The sequence below is a fragment of the Pithys albifrons genome, chromosome 2, assembly GCF_047495875.1.
Source record: "Pithys albifrons albifrons isolate INPA30051 chromosome 2, PitAlb_v1, whole genome shotgun sequence".
Classification (NCBI taxonomy): Eukaryota; Metazoa; Chordata; class Aves; order Passeriformes; family Thamnophilidae; genus Pithys; species Pithys albifrons.
Genome location: NC_092459.1, coordinates 75,797,790 through 75,815,063, shown reverse-complemented (window position 1 = coordinate 75,815,063; position 17,274 = coordinate 75,797,790). Strand labels below are relative to the sequence as shown.

The 17,274-nt window shown below is 37.8% G+C and overlaps 1 protein-coding gene across 1 annotated transcript in view; it reads left to right on the top strand.

Annotated features, from left to right (window-relative positions):
* PCNX2 (pecanex 2) overlaps positions 1 to 17,274 on the top strand; it is a 160,394-nt gene that overhangs the window by 45,520 nt on the left and 97,600 nt on the right. The window contains exons 12-15 of the mRNA XM_071549557.1: positions 69 to 101; positions 6,770 to 6,941; positions 11,856 to 11,966; positions 13,452 to 13,543. Of these exons, the coding sequence (XP_071405658.1) occupies positions 69 to 101; positions 6,770 to 6,941; positions 11,856 to 11,966; positions 13,452 to 13,543 (408 nt within the window). The remainder of the gene's footprint in view (positions 1 to 68; positions 102 to 6,769; positions 6,942 to 11,855; positions 11,967 to 13,451; positions 13,544 to 17,274) is intronic.

The window sequence follows — 17,274 nt, the reverse complement described above, 5'->3', positions numbered from 1 at the left end:
CTGAATTCTCTTCTAATTTCTTTGAAGGCAAAATCCTGTAAACAAACTTTCTTTTTTTTTGTTTTTAGAGTGTTCAGCCTGATCCTGCTTCACCAATACATGTAAGTCTTAGCTAGTAAAACAAGTATTTCTCTATTATCACTTGTGTACTGTGAAACAGTTGGCTGTTCAGTGAAATATAGGTATTAGTAGTTTGCTGTTCTAGATGACTTGTGAAAATGAAAAAGATGTTGCCAATGACTGCAAGTCTCTGTACGAGGTTTAATTATTTTTAAGGAATTTGAATTTATCACTCATATTAGAAAAGTGCTTTTTCTTTAAGCTAAAATATGCAGTAAACCAAATTCATCTGTACTAGTTTGTTTAATCTTGTGGCAACAGACAAGCATTTTCTTTGCTTTCCTTTAGAAACAGTGACTGAAAAGAGCAGAAGAGCAAAAGTTCCAGATTTTTTTTAAATTGATTTGGGATTGATTTTTTTTATTTTTTAAATCTGGTATTGCAGATGTATTTATCAGTAGTGTTATTAATGGTGCAGGTATTTTCCCATTTTTATAATATGGACACAGTTTTTGTGGTTGTCTTCTGAAGAAATGGCCAAGTCTTTGGTTGAATGCAGGCTGTAAGGATCCTTGCTGGTTGATATTTGTCTTTTGAGTATATCTAAGAAACTGAACTCTGACAGTGCCAAACATCTCTCAAAGAACCAGTTCCTTGCACAAGTCCTTCCTCATTACAGGATTGGTGTAGGGGCATCATCCTACAACTGCAGCCTTACCACTCTACCTGTCACAGTGTCTCAACATTTTTAGTTTGCAGATCTTGGAAGACATTTCAGTGGTCATAAGGTCCCTCTCTTGCTTTTACATTAGATGCTGAGTTGCTCACATTTTTTATTTAGCTCTTTAAATGTTTTTGCGGGTGCTCTCTCTTCCCTCAGGGTTCAAAAATGGCATGTAGAAAACTCCAGGTCTTCTGGATTATTTCCCTTTGGCAGGGAAGCAATCATTTTTATCAGTTTAGAGGCTAGAAATACAGGCTGAACTTGAAACTGAGCTTATTTATAAATACATGCTACACACTTCACTAAGATGGATTTCAGAATATTCTCAGTTTCTTATCCATGCCAGTTATTATGGGTGAACTTATGGTGGTTTTGTTTCTAATGAATTCACAGGAAATATCTGTTAGCATAAAAAGCAGGGAAAGCTAATAAACAGCAACTTGCATGTTGTAGAGTAATATTTTCAATGTATTATAGAAATATTCCAACCTCAGTGAAAAGTTGAAATTTTTGGTGACTAAAATAATATTATTTGTCAGTTCAACTGGCATGTGTTTTGACACAATAATGTGACCTGTAATCACAGAGTTTGCACTAAATCAGACATTAGTAAAGTGCACGTTTGTTTAAAGTGGGTGTCAAACCGTTTAATCAAAACTTCATTATAAACCTATCTAGCCTATATTTTTTTATAGTATTAAACATAAGCTAGTGTTTAAATAGAACAGTTCTTATGCAGAATCCCAGTTTGAGATTCAGGCTCCCACAATACTGTTACAGGTATTATTCACCCTATTGTATTCTGTAAGATAAGCAGCAGTGTAGCGAAGCAACAGTAGGTTTATTCCCATCTTCTGTGTGCTCTCCTAAAACTATCAAGGGTACTTTCTTGTAAACATTTTGGTGCACCAGTGGAATTAAAATTTACAGAACTTTACCACTAGGAGTTTTAAAGGTAGGAGGGGTTATGCCAAAATGGAACATTAGCTATTTCCATCTTGTATCATTTTAACACAATAGATATTTGTAAAGGCTGGCTTTATCTGCTAAACACCTCAAAAACAGGACAACAAGAAGGCGAGAAAAGATACTCCATGTACTGTTTCATAATTCATGTGTCTGCATTAAAATTAAAGAGTATAACATCTCGATGTTAATTGTAAGGATGCAGAATAGCAGAGGGATTAAAGAGTGACCTGTACCATGCCTGTGAATGAAAATGCAGATGAGGTTTTTCAGTGTGAAACAAACCGTCACGAGCCTCAGATTTGCACACTGAATTAAGTTCTGTTCCTGGATCCATGAGTAGCCACTAATGCCTTATGTTATCCATGCCTGCTAAGGAGGTTCCAAAGTTCTGGCCTATCTCTCATATGCAGATTTTGTTACTGTTTGATGCGAGTTTGTCATCTCTAGCCTATACCATTTTTCAAGACTCTGCTCTAAAATAGCACCCAGTGAATTCAGAAAACACAGTGCCTAGAGATGCGTAAGGTTTTGTTCTAAACTCCTTCTGAGTGCAAATGTATTCACTTGCTGCTTTTGAGAAAGAGCTGGCATTTATTGTTGCTGCAGGTTTACAACCACCGACTGCTACAAGATGAGAGTCTAATTTTCCTGTCAGCTAGTGCTTTAGCCTTTCCAGTTCTGGTCCGTTGGGAACTGGTGGCCATTAGTTGCTGTTTACATAGGGATATGTGGTTCTGGGATGGCAAAATTTGGGAACAGCCTCCTCACTGGAGTTGTGGGAAAAAGAAAATCAAGTCTATCCTAAGTGTGTTATATTTTACTGTTAATGACATGATAGAAGAGAGGTGCCAATGACTGCAGAGTGTTAAACTGAGAAATCTAAGAGACCCTTGTCATGTGCATTTCAATGTTTTAGACAAACCTTAGACAAGGTTTTAAAATTAGTATATAGCTGTAGAGAAGGATCAGGTGAGCTTGCCTGTAGGTCCCTCACAAGAGACCTGTATAGCTCAGGTATACAGTAGTAGTAGTTCAGGCCTACAAAGGCATTTGAGCTTGAAATGTTGCAGTTGTGCTCTTAACAAGATTTAGAGAATCTCTTGCATAACTTCATTGTCTCGGTTCCATTAGCTGCCAAAGCAGATAGCTAACACAGTTGTGTAGCTACTGTAGGCAGTTTGATAAATCCCGTAAGACACTTCAAAAGTATTTTTAATTTGTCCCTGTAAGCTTTTCCGTAGAACTGAGCACATGAACATTTCTTTATATGAAAAGCCTTCTGTCTTTTTTCTCTTGCATGTGTGCACTCACAAACAAAAAAGAACGCCATTGGATCTTCCTTAAATTTTCCCATTAAAGGTGCTTTGCCGTCAGAATTGCTATTTTACTAAATGGAAATCTTTGAAATTATTCTATTTTTGCTGAAAGTCCTAATATTTTTATCAAAATATGAGATACACCAGTGCTGTGTTGGTAGGATATGAATATGTTTCTGAAACATGTTAATGAGAAATATGAACTTGAAAAAGCCAGTGACATTTTTTATCAGGCTTAGGGAAAGGAAGATTTTTCACTTAAATTTTTATCAGCAAAGATAAAAATGGTTGCTCAACAAATGAGGTGTAAAATATAAAAGGAATTCGCTACATTATTTAAATTCTTCTCAAGGAGAATGCAGAGTGAAGTAATTTCACCAAGATGAGATTAGTCTTGCATGTCAAAATTTGGTGAACTTGTCTAGTAAAACAAATAAACCCTTAATATCCAAAATAACTTGTAGAAACAAGTTATGCTACCATGTGTCCATTTTGGTGAAGGGCTATCTAGCTTGGCCTGCCTTTGGCAGGCACAAGAGAGTTTTGCTCCTCTTTTTCTGGTTGTTTGTTTCTAAAATCTTAACAGATGAAAAGTAATGTCTATTCCCTGGCCATGGCTTTTGGGAAGTGATGTACCTTTCCAGTGACCCTCTCTGTCCTAGAAGGTATCTGCTGTTGGCCTCAAACCAATCCTGCCCCTAATAATCGCCCTCACACAAAAGATGGAAATGGCAGTGATGCTGGATGTGGGGACTGGAGTACTTGTTGTGCTCTAGGAAGCTCATTCAGCCCCAGCACATCCCAAGCAGTGCAACAGCTGTGCAATCTCTGTCCTGAGTGCATTGCTCCTGTCCTGCTTTGGTCCCATTGATCTGATTATAGGTAAGATTTCCTTTTCAGGATTCTGTCTCATTCTACACTATCACCTGAAAAATAGGGAAGGTAGTATCATATTTTGCAGCTTTCAGGAAACCTTTGGAAGCTGCTTCCTCAATCCTATCTAGTGTTATAGTTAGCATGGTGAGAGTGATTGAATTAGTCTATTCTATTCTAGCTAAGTTGGAAGAGACCTACAATGATCATCCAGTCCAACTAACTGACCACTTTATGGCTGACCAAAGTTAAAGAATATTGTTAAGAGCATTGTCCAAATGACTCTTTTAAACACTGATAGTCTTTGGGGCATTGGCCACCACTCTAGAAAGTCTGTTCCTGTGTTTGACCACCCTCTCAGTAAAGAAATGCTTCTGACAGATGTAGCTTTGAGCCATTCCCACATGTTCTTTCGTTGGCTACCAGGAGGAGGAGATGAGCACTCCCTTCTCCACCTCCTCAGGAAGCTGTAGAGAGCAATGAGGTTGCCCCTCAGGCTTGCACTCTCCAAGGTAGACAAGCCTAAACTCCTTAACTACTCCTCATGGGACATTCATTCCAACACTTTCACCAGCTTTGTTGCCTTCCTCTGGATACCTTCAGGGACCTTCACATACCTCTTAAATTGTGAGGCCCAGAACTGCACACAGCACTCAAGGTGCGGCTGCACCAGTGCTGAGTACAGTGGGATAATCGCCTCTTTTGACCAGCTGGTGATGCTGCAGTTGGTGAACTGCAGAGGTGGTTTACCCTCTTGGCTGCTCTGGCTCACAGATGGCTCACATTGGACCTACTGCTGACTAGCACCCCTCGGTCCCTTTCTGCAGGGCTGCTCACCAGCCATTCTTACAATTTATACTTGTGCCCAGCATTACCCCATCCTAGGTGCAGAATCCAGCATTTTATCTCATTAATCACTGCCCATTGCTCCAGTCTGTCTAGTTCCCTCTGCAGAGCCTCCTGACCCTCAGCAGAGTCAACAGCACCTCATGGTTTGGTGTCTTCAGCAAAATTGCTAATGCTGCATTCAGCTCCTGCCTCCAGATAATTGATAAATATATTGAACAGAACCAGCACTAGAACTGAGCCCTGAGGAACTCCCGTGGTGGGTGACAGGTCACCAGCCAGGTGTAGCCCCTTTCACTACAGCTCTTTAAGCTCTGCCTGCCCTTCAGTCAGTTCTGTGTCTGGTGCACCATAAACTACTTTAGAAGTAAGAGTTAAATACACACTGCAAACCTAATTGAGTGTGTCAATATTCTGTGTGGAACTGAAAGACGTGTGGAGTTAAACCTCCGGACTTGTAGTCATCAACTCTGACTTACCCAACTGCCTTCAAATAATTGCCACACAAAGTTAAAACTGGGTTCCATAATTCAAGAGGTAAGACAAGAATGTAACATCACAACAAAATAGACTTTGGTCTGGAGTGCACATCAGGATGTGAAACATTAAGCAGTTGTTTAGGTGCATAATTATTGGTTTCTTTTCCTTAGGCATAGCTCATATTTAAGATAAATGAACTGAAGTTAAAAAATGTCAGAAAGTAATACTTTTAAGTGATTTTTCTTTTTTAAAGTCACATCTTTATCTCTCTAATTTTCCACAGATTATTTTGTGGACATGTGTCCTATTTAAAAAAAAAGGACATTAGTAAAATTGAAACTGATTAAACAGCAAGGATTTGTGTCTCTGACTTGATTCATATTCCATGAATGTGAGGTGCGATATAAGCACACCATTTCCCAGTAATCTGCCACCTTGTTAACTGATTGATCCCAAAAGAGAATACAGATCAGTTAATAGCAATGCTAACATATGAGCTTGGCTGGCAGCCAAACAAATACAGCTGCTGTTTCAAGTCAGTAAGTAGGCTCAAAAAAGACACGATCTTTTATTGTACTCAAATTGCATTTTACAAATAAGAACAGTTGCACAGCAGATTTATGCAAGCCAAACTTGGATTCTGGTCACTTACCCCTGGCTTTTCACACTGAAAGAATCTTTTGACCCACCAGCGTATAAAATGTCAGTTACCCTTAAGCTTGGTACCAGGAGGAGTATTAAGATTTTTCTTAAGTGTCTGTTACTTTCCCTGGCCTACACCCCCACAGCAGTTTTGTAGGATTACTGAGAATCAATTGTGTGAGAAATGTGTATGAAAGACATCACATGAGAATCCTTTCACATCCTAATTCCTTTGGATCATCGTTTCAAAGTGCTTCATGTGAGGCCGACCAGAAACTGCAGTGGAGTGTCACCCCCTCCAGAAGGGATGCTGACTTGCTCAAGTGGTTTAAAGCACCAAAAATAGTGAATTGTATTGTTACAAAAAAATCGATCTCCATGCCTCACACTGCACCTAGGACGTGCTGTACTATTTTTTTTTTTGCTTCCGAAGAGTCAATTAAAAATTAATTTTATATTTTTTAAAGTTAAAAAAAGCCAAACTACCTGAAGCAGACATTCACGAAAATAAAGTAATATAGAGAATTTTTTTTGTCTATTGAAAAGAAAGTTTCAGGCAGATTGAGAATTTTTTCTCCACAGAAAATGATGGCTCCTGCAATTAGTATTTTTTTGAAAGGTCCAGAAGGCTAGATTTTCAAAAGCATAAATGATTGCCGGAGTCAGTCTTAACTACTCACTATGCCTTTTGAAAGTCTCGTCTAGAGAATAAAAAATACCTTGTAGCATTTTTATTATTAATTATTATGTATAAGTCATTAAAATATTTTGTTTGACCCCTGACCTTCTCGCTGGTTTAATGCAGTGCACACAGTAGGAGAATGAATACAAATTTCAAACTCTTTGTTTTTTCTTCCAGGGACACAATAAAATCATAATCTACAGCAGACCTGTATATTTTTGTATATTGTGTGGCCTTATTTTGCTGCTAGATGCTGGATCTAAAGACACAAATCCTCCTGTTTATACGATGTATGGCTTGAAGCTCTTTTCCCCTCGATCTCTCCAGTCAGCCAGAGACCATGTAATAGGTGAGTCAATATTTTTCCTAGGACTGTAAAAATGAATTAAGCATTAGCTGAGGAAGTCAGTTTTCCTGTATTGACAGTCAAATGCATGTTATGGAGGCACAACTCTAAGTCAAATTGATAGAAACATTTGGAATGACTTAAGACAGGGATGGAGGGCAGATGGCAACCTTCCTGCATGTAAAAGGAATTCTTAATGAATTGAGGATCATAGAAATGTCTCCATAGAAAACTAACAGTCACTGATGTTATTAGCAAAAGACATCATCTGTGAAATGCAGTTAATCTTTCTAAGGGCTTGTCTGTGTGGAGCAGTTATTGCAGGATAAGCTGAGTTTTAAATTTAATGCCTGAAAGCTAATCCATCCCAAGTCCTCAGATGAACATTCTTCTGCTCATTAAGAACATGCTTTTTCTTGGTTTAGTTTAATTATACTGTCCATGTGACCAGATAGTGTGAAGCAGCCACTCTGCTGCAGTAGCTCTTCTCAACCCATTTCCTTCTGGAATCATGTTCTGAGGTTGCTGAGAATATTCAAATATTGCCCTAAACCAAGTCTGATGATCCCTTAGCAGTAAGTTGGAGTGGCCACAGTTGACATTACCCCATTCTGTCAGGACACTCCTTCCTGTTGCACACCACACTTGCAGTCTGTATCTGTAATGTTGCACCACTTGTGTCACAGATGCAAGTGCTGAACTGGGCTCATGTCAATAGTGCAACACTGTTAAGGTATGAGGTAGGAGATGTAAAGTGTACTGTAAAAGTTGTGAAAACTGCCCAAAAAGCTGTGTTGCAGTGTACCAAAAACAGCCTATTGGTTTGTGAATTTAGAACCAGGAAAACCTACTATAGTAGAAGAAAAACCTTTTTGTGATATAGAGTGTATGACCTTTGAGGTCCTTGTTCACCTGTGACTGTTGTACTTCGCTTTTGCTCTAAAGTCAGACTATTACTATCTGAAAGGCATACTGTTTTTTGGAAAGCCGCCTTGTCCTTTATATAGGTACACTGAGTCCCAGTTCTTTACACCAGAAAGAAGGGAATATGAAGACCTGCATTTCACTTATTTTAATTACCTTCTTTCATTACTTTGGTCTCACTAAAGTTTATCTTTAAATCTTATTTTCTTTGTCTGTCAAAGGTGAGCAGTAAAAATGCTAATAAATAATTCAACAAGAATCTTAGATGACACTTGGGATAGAGATAAATGAAAAACTACAGCAACCAGTATAAGAAAACAAAGTGTGGTTATAAATGTGTTAATTTTGCCTGGCCTCAAAGGAGATGGCAGAGCATGTTCTTGAAGCAGCTTGGAGGGGGTAGGGGAGAGAGGAAATACAGGCTGCTTATCTCCCTGGCTCACATCTGTTTAATGCGAGAGGGAGAAGAAAGCATTCCCCTTTGCTTGTCCCCTGTTGTTCTTTTGCCAAGTATATTTGTTCAAATGATGTCTGGTGCCATCCTTTGGCTATTCCTTGCTTTGTCTCTATGGGAGCCCTAAATTCGAGCTGTCCCTGAATGCTTGCAAGTGTTCAGAGTGTAGCTACCTCTGTAAGCCATGGCAGTGTGACATCTTCCAGCATCTTGCTGCACTTGGAGTATAGATTCTCTTAGGTAATGAAGGTATAGAAGCATTTGGTTTGTGCAATAAAATCAGTAGGGAAGTTGGTCCCACTGAATACCAATGAAGTGTTACTATTGTTTTGCATTTCTGTCTATTTGCTACGTATTTTTGATCTGTTTTTATTTGTTTGTCATCATATGGTGACATTTTAGTTTATATTTTTATCAAAATTTATTGTATTCAAAGTTTATATGTTTGGAAATCAAGGGGTTTTTGACTGTACATTACAAATACTGAGGAAAGGAAAAGTCTTCTGTTCCAGGTGTTTACTACAGTAAGAAGCAAAAGCTATGGAAATCATAGAAAAGACTCACCAAGGAACTAATGTGATGCTGCATAGCATACTCTCCTAAAAGTCTTGCAATAAGGTTATAGAAGAAAATAATTGGAAATTTGTTAAGTGTGTAACCTAATTATTTATGAAACATGTTTTTTAGCAGGTCCATTTCTTTGCAAGCAACCTACTTACAATCTGATTTTAAATTGATGGTGATTCTGCTATTTATTTATACCTAAATTAGTTGGGAAATCGTGATTTTAATTCTACCTATGGTTTTCATCTTGAATTCCTTATTTCAGTTGATCTTTTTGCTGGATTAATATATGAAGTGCAGGTAAAGGCACAGACAGAGCCAACCTCAGTCACTAGGTGCTACAGGTGTGGTTAGTGACAGAAGTAGTTATGCACTTAAAGTATGATAGTGTTTGTGATGAAACCATTTAAACATTCAACAGGTGAGTGGAATTATTTGGCAGACATCTCAGAAGACTAAGTATCAGGTGGTGGCAAAATTTTGTGATAGCAAGTCCTCTGCCTGCTGCTTTAACAATGACTGAGCTTCCATCAGGGAAAGGAAACCTGTCAATATTATCCTCTGCTATGCTCAGGAGTGGAAGAACAAAAGGACTGTTTCTCACTGAAATAATTCCTTTTCTTTTTCCTCGTGGAAAAATTATGTGTTATTACACTGCAAATGGGCTAGTACTCAAATATATAATTTTTTTAATTAATAATTTTCTGAACTCTTAAAATGTTTGCAGTGATGTTGCCATCCTACACTTCTCAAAATACCCACATTTTCCAAAGTCAAAATTTGTGTGTCCCTCTTATATTTCTGTGATAGGTGCTTGTTTAGAGGAAACCTTCAAACGGTGTTCCAGGTCTTAAAGGTGTTGTGTTCTGTAAGAAAATGTGTGATGCTTAAACAACTTCTCTCTGGAATTCATAATGCATCTCCAAAGGATTACTCAGTTACTTTTATTGTCTGCTTCCCACAAAGGAAACTATTGCTCCTAAATTCAGTCTTTTTGTGGGTGGTGAACTGTTTATTTTCATCTCTGTGCTACTTTGTGCAGGATGAGATAAACAAAGCTGTCTTTGCTAAAGAAGTTGTTAGGATTGTTCAAGGTCTTAATATAGAGAGGGTGAGCTGAGGACAATTTTGTAGTGAACTAACTTTTCCCTCTTTGTTTACATTTGTCTCTTTATATTTTGGTGTACTGTCAAGTGTCTAATCTCATCCTTCCTTCCACTACTCTTACTCCAGTTTTTCTGAGGTTGCTACAGTAAAGGCAGTCATTTTGACTGCAAGTCAGTAGTCTAAGATGAGTTCTGGCAGTTCTACAACTTCTTTGTCTGAGGAACAAGATCTCCTCAGATTTTCAGCACTGATTTTTTGGGATAGTTGATCCCATGGGAAGTCTTCATGGCCTGCTAAGCAATTTTCTGTCATGCCATTGTCTCTCTTCAGGAACGATCCTTACTTGGCTTGGTATAGATTGGGGGAATATCTGAAAAAACACAGAGTAATAAAGGAAGAGGAAACTAATCTTGGCATTTGCATATAAAAGGTTGAGACAACAGTGTTTCCTCATTTTCTTACATACATGTCATTTGTACCAGCAGCAGGAAGTAGTGTTGAAGGATGCATTGTGAATGTGAGTGTACTTAAGAGACCACTGTCTGTGTTTAACACTTGGGCATGTTGTTTTTAGTCCTGTGTTTGACTTCCTCAGCAAGGTTTACAATATTAGATAGCAGTAGTATATAAAAAGATGAAGATAAAAGCTGTCAGATCACACTTGGTGTATTGTTTCCCTTTAGCACGAGATTCATTAGTAAGATGAGCTGGGAAATGTGAAATAAGCATTCAGCAAAGAATATAAATCCTATTGTTAACTTCTTAAAAATCTGACTAGGGGGAAGGGAAGTAAGTTATACCGGTGATTTGTTTAATTTACTTTCTATGAAAGTGAATAGGAGGAAACTGCCGTCTTCCTAGCATGTAAAGTAACACATACTTGTTTACAAGGAAGAGTGACTGAAACACATCCGTCTGTCACCATGCAGAACATTCTGGGACTAGTACAATGAAGCAGTGAGGGTATAATTAAACATGTGCATTTATCCTTGACAGTTTACAGTATTGGAGACTTGGGTCAAGTGTGTGTTTAGATGCTTTGCTAGACAGCCTTGCTTAGCATTTTCTATGGTGGAGCTAAAAGTAAATGGATGGGAAGAAGGTCTGGCTGGAAATGAATAGAACAAAAGACTAGCAGCATGATTACCTGAATTGTGACTCCTGCATTTCCTTGACTGTAAGGCAATAATTTAAATTAACATTTCTACTTAGAAAGAGAATATGTAAAGCTTTCAGGCTGGATTTTATCCCTGAGTTTCTTTCCTGTTTTTAATGTTCTTTCCCTACTTCAAAGTTAAAGTCCATCCTGCTGGAAGTTGGGGGAATATTCTGCGAAGTTTCACTGTAGATTTGTCCCATTTTTGTGGGCCACTTTAAGTATCTGTTGTCAATTGCTGGGAGAGGCAGGATATTCTGATAACCAAGATATTTAGGATCTTAGCCATTAAAGTATTTTTTGTTTGTTTATACTGAATTGTAACAGCTGTGCTTAAACAATCTCAGATTCCAGAAGGAAGTTCCAAAGTCTGCAAATTAAAATTTCTATCCTGTAAAAGGAATAAGAATAGCTTTGAAATTATTTGAGAGGCAGTAAGGAGGCTATGTAATGCTGTTTTCTCTGTGACTGCTTTTGTCCTGAATGAATCTTAAAGTTAACCTCTGAGCTTTAGTTTCTGATGTGTAAAATCACATTATTTTAAATACATGAAAAGGAAAGTGTAATCATTGCTACTAAGGATAAGGTATGCTGACTTGAAAAGTTTTCAAAATTTATTGCAAAAATTTCTTATTCTGGTATGATGCATGTTTCTCTGTTTTCTATACATTGGGAGGTATGACTGTGTTCTAAAATATCCTTTTTTTTTTAGTGTTTTTATATTGTTTTCCTGCAATTTCTCTTCTCGGACTTTTCCCTCAAATCAACACCTTCTGCATTTATCTTTTGGAACAAATAGACATGTTGCTTTTTGGTGGTTCTGGTAAGTAGCAATCTGCACCCTGAAAGATCCCTTTCTGGGCTTGTAAACTTAGATTAGAATATTTTATTGTATTTTACAAATGCTCAGTGCATGTTAAAGCTCAAACAGCTAATAGCATTCATCTAATAGTGGGGTGAATACTAATAAGACCCACTTGATTAGATTTCCCTTTTCTTTTGAACAGTTGTATACAAGTTGTGCTATAGGCTGTGGAATATGGTTGATATCAAAGAGCTCTTTCCTGGCATGTCTGATGTGAATCTTTACTATATTTATTAAAAAATAAAACCTTAAATTTTTTTCTGTAAACTCCATTTAGAAAATAAAACAAGTTTATATTCTTCCATAGTAAGGCATATTGACAAGATATTTGATGATTTTTTAATGTTATTTCAGTCAGAGATTGAAGAAGGCCCTTGAGAGATGATGCATTGGGATTTTTTGTTGGTAGTGTTTTTGTTATGTTTTTCATTATGGATTAAGTAACACAGAAGTTTGAGATTCATCTACATTGTCATTTTATTTGGGGTTAGAACAAAGTTTGTCCTTCTTCCCACTAACTGCATGTTTTGCATCATGGAATGATGGCAGATGACACTGGATTCCATTTGGATGCACCTATTGCAGTCTGAATGCTAATGAGCATACAGTCTGTGGGAGCAGACTAGAGCAAGTCTGCAGTAAGGCAGCTCAGACATGTACATGAGGGATGTGACATGCTCAGCACCTCTCTTTCCGCAGACTTATTCTTACTGCATTGTTCTGCTTGCTACTGTAGACACAGCTTTTGACAAGTGGTTGAAACTAGCACACATGATATGGGTGTCCTTGGCTTTTTGTCTTAATTCCACAGTGACCTGCAGGAGGCAATGTGTTTGATAAAGTCTTCATCATCATAATGATGATTCCAGTGTATGTTGAACCCAAATTAGAGCTCAGTTTTGCAGCTGTCTGACAGCTTTTCCTACCTGGCTTCTGGAAGCTGTTGAAGGTGATAGCAAGAGATCTGGCATTCTTCTTTCTCTAAGTTCATTCATGTGTCTTGATATGGTGCAAATTAGGGTAGGCTGAACAAGTTAGGATGCTTTTAGATGATAACAAAGCCCATGCCTCAGGAGCAAAGAGAAGGAGAAAACCTTCACATGGATTTTGACTAGAAAACTGCCAATTCTGCATTCCTTCTTGGTAGCAATGTGAAGAGGCATACTGATATTTTGACAAAACAATGTTCAGTACATGAAGGAATGTTGTGGGACCTCAGATAGATGGAAGAAACAGGGAGTGCAATGGCATTGGCCTTTCAGTCTTAGCTGTAAACAGTTCTGTGAGCTTATTTGGAGCACTGAAGGTGTTAATAACTAGATTTGTGATATCTGATTTTAATCTCTGTACCTCTCGTATTGCAAGAGCTGTTTAATTTTTTTCTTTTGATTGCATATTCTCATTTAGGAAGAAATTAACTAACATGTAATTTCTGTATTTCAGCTGCCGCTGGGTTTGTATCTGCACTATACAGCATTTCCCGAAGCTTTCTCGTTCTGATTGTCCTCTATGCTTTCTGCTTCAGTGCAGTGAAGGTAAGCCAGAAAAACAACACTGTAAAAATCCAAAATTTCAAGCTGAAAATTCATGTAATCTAGGGACACCAGCATTGGTTGGTTCTACATTGCGTTGTTTATCAAGATAAGCTTTGCAAGCCATGCTTCAGGTTTCTGCCTGTTAGCTACACTGAAACAGACTGAAACTGTAGTAGAAATTCTGAAGTAAATGTGTGTCTAATACCTGTGACTATTTGGCTTTTACATGTATCAGTCTGAAATGATCCACTGAATTTTCTCTACAAAGATGAACAGCAGCCTTGACTTAAAAAGCTGCAGCTCCTATTGACCTGCATAGGCCAGGCTGAATTTGATCAATATTCCTAGTAAGGTTTTTGTTGTTGCTTCATAACAGTATGCCTAAGAGCTTAAATGTCCAGTTTGGGCAGACCAATGGACCAACTAACCCAGTGATGTGTCTGCATCCACAGGGAAATGCAATTTAGGAATCTAATGCAAGCCAGATGACTGAGTTTGCTCCTCTTTTCCCTAATATCCCTCCAGTACCCACAGTTGTTACATTAGCGATGTTAGAGAGTGTGATTTTTTTCATTTGATGTCTGTGGACTTGTTGTCTGTGAATTTGCCAAGTCCCTTCCTGAATGTGCTGGTCCTGTCTGTCACCACAGTTTTGTGCCAGATGTTTGCTGTGCTCAGTGCAAAGTAGTGCTGTGCTTCATTGGTTTTAAACTAATTTGTTAATTTCACCAATCTTCCCTATGCCTAGTATTGCAGGATTTGTGGAAAACCTGTTCTTGTATTCACTGTATCCCCTGCCTTCTCAGTTTTGTAGGCATCAGTCATACCCCACTCAGCCATCTTCTCTTTAATCCAGAATTTTAGAGTCCCAGCCTTTCTAATGTCTCCTTAGAAGGCAGCTGCTTTCTTAGGAGCAGCTAAGTTAGTCCCCCACTCTGTGCCTTCTCTTATTCTGTGGTGACCTTCAGGTACAGAGAGTCAATGTGTATGGTGCTCAGGATGCAGGTGTGCCACAGCTGGCATAGGATTGGCTGCCTTGTTCTTAGTTCCCTTACCAGTGGTGTCCAATGTTGAGGGGATTTTTTGTCTATGTTTTGAGACATAGTCAATCTAAAGCTTTTTCTTTTTTATTTTTTTAAGTTAATGTCTTTGTCATCTGCATTTATATTGTTAAATTAAAAAAATTACAATGAAATTTTATCTGCCTTCAAGTCTGCTGTAAAATTCCCAGCAAGACCAAAATTTCATATTAGACTTGTAATAAAATTTGGCTGGATGCTGTCAGTGCCTATGCAGGGATGTACCAGGATGTGCTGTGATTTACAAGCTGCCCTTGGCATCTTCTGGGCACATGTGAGAGGATGCTTTGTGGTGGCACATACATAGCACACACAGAGATCCCAATATGAAGTTCTTCAGCAGCCAAGGATTTATCATGTCAATACCCAGGCTGGTGAGTTACACAGATGAGAGGGGCGATCAGATGTTTCTTTAAGGGAACTCTTCACGGAACATCAGTCTTTCTGTAATGGCTTTTAACAATTTTTCACTTAAAATTTTGAATGGGAACCTTAAAGGAAGGACAATTATAATGTCTCAATGGCCGCTTGCAGGTGGTAAGAGCAAACTGTGAGTGTGTTCTTAACCGCTCCCAACAGTAAGGTAAAATGTGTTAAACAACTGTTTTATCTTGCCCCTGGGTGGCTTGAGTCCACACACAATAAATTACAGCAACTCAGCTGCTGAGCAGTACTGTGTTAAGACACTTGAAATTAAATGTCCCTGAACATGTGGTGTACTCCCAGTGCATCTCCTGTTTCCTTGCTCTCCTGGTATATCAGTTATACTGGTTAGACCTGACCCAGCCTGTGTGATGCTATAAAGTTTAACTGCTTCTTATGCAGTTTCCTAAAGTAACTACTATTCCTGTTACTGTTTTCTGACAATATTAATGATTCAGAAACTGGCAACTGGGATGGAGAGTGAGGCTCTCTGTAAGGATGAACAGAGTGATAACTGTGGATAATAGGGGAAATAGAAACAAGGAGAAAAATGAAAAGAGCTACATAGAAGGGAGTAGTTGAGTTAAACTACTGTTAAGCAAATATCTGGGAAAAGGATCTTTTCCCCCCTAAGGTTAGCAGAGGGTGATTGACTAGTTGAGGGTCGGGAAGGTGTGTGATGGATACTTAAAAAAAGGTTTTTTGTAAATAGAAGAAAAGAAAAGCCACTTAAATTAGTCTACATACTCTTTTCTCAGCATAATACTTTGAATTACAGTATGCAGGTGGCTTTGTAGATAAGCAATCTCCTTGTGGATTAGGCTTCAAACTGCTTAAAAATATGATTTTAATGCTACCCTGTAGTTGTAGAGTACTGTGAAAGATTTACAAGATATTTGTTGTAAATTACCAATATCACGTTCAGACTCTGTTCACACAGAAATTACAGGTAATTTGAATTTTAATGGCACTGTTCTTGTGAAGGCACTTCTGAGAAGGTTAATCTAAAGCATGTAAAGATGATTCCTCTTGCTTCAGATCATAATCTGTCTACTGGAGTTCTTGAAATTTCATACATTTTTTCTTCCAGAAGTTACAAAATAAACCCTTTGTTAACTCTCCTTGTTCTTCAGTCAGGTCTAGGTATCTATTTTTTTTATTTTGGACTGATGTCTGTAACATTGCAAGAGAATGATTCTTTGGCTGGTGAAGGGCAAGTAGGAATTGACTTAATCTAATCTGGAATAGGAAACACTGTGAAATGTGGTCTAATACCTCTGTGAATAACTAGAACTGTTTTGATATGTAGTGAGCAACAATTTCTGATCTTAATCAAGTGATGATTTGGATTTTTGGTGCACTAGAAATTGCAGAGTTTAACTCCAAGCAGAGTAAATCCTGTAGTCTCTTTCATAGAGGTGTTTGCACAACAATGGTAAGTACATGATTTTCTTTAAGGTAGAAATAACATCTCTTCCATGCTTGCATTTTATAGCTGTTTTTGTTTTTATTTTTATTTTACTCTTCACTTTTAGTCAGTTTGGCAAAACCAACAGCACCATTTTCAATATTTATGGAGGTAAAAAAAAATCATGAAAATCAAAAACTTTCAGGGCAGGGAAACATGGTAGACTGTTTGGCACAAGATTTCTGGGTTGCAAAGCTTATTTTTTGGCAGAAATGTAGCATCCTCTAATGTAAGCTCTGTTTATTGGCAGAACATCTTAAGCTCAGCAGGTGTAACTACTAGAGTTCTATTTCCTGAAATAAATTGCAGAGGAAAATGGATCTCTTAAATGGTTTTGTGCTTTTTATTGGCGAACAACTGCTCACATCAAATGATCAGGCTGAAGACCATTCTAGTGGAATAAGGCTTGATCCTCTCCTTCCTTAAGTGGTTTCTTGTGTTCTGATTATTATCTTGCAGGGTGAAATCATCAAGCCTCCTTTCTCTTTGTATATTAATTATTCCAAAAGGAAAAAGATTACTCCTAAAGAAGTTCATTAGAAGAATAAATAATTTACCACATCATTTTCTTTTTTGTTAATAAGCCCCCCCAGTGTTTATATTATATTGATATTGTTAAGTGAGTTTTTCTTGTTCATTTTTAGGACATAAGCTATAAATATAGACATAAAATAACTTGATTTAGTTGCATTCAGATTTTGAAATTATTTTAAAATAGCAAATTCACAGCAATTAATTCTTTGCTCTAGAACTTCAATTTT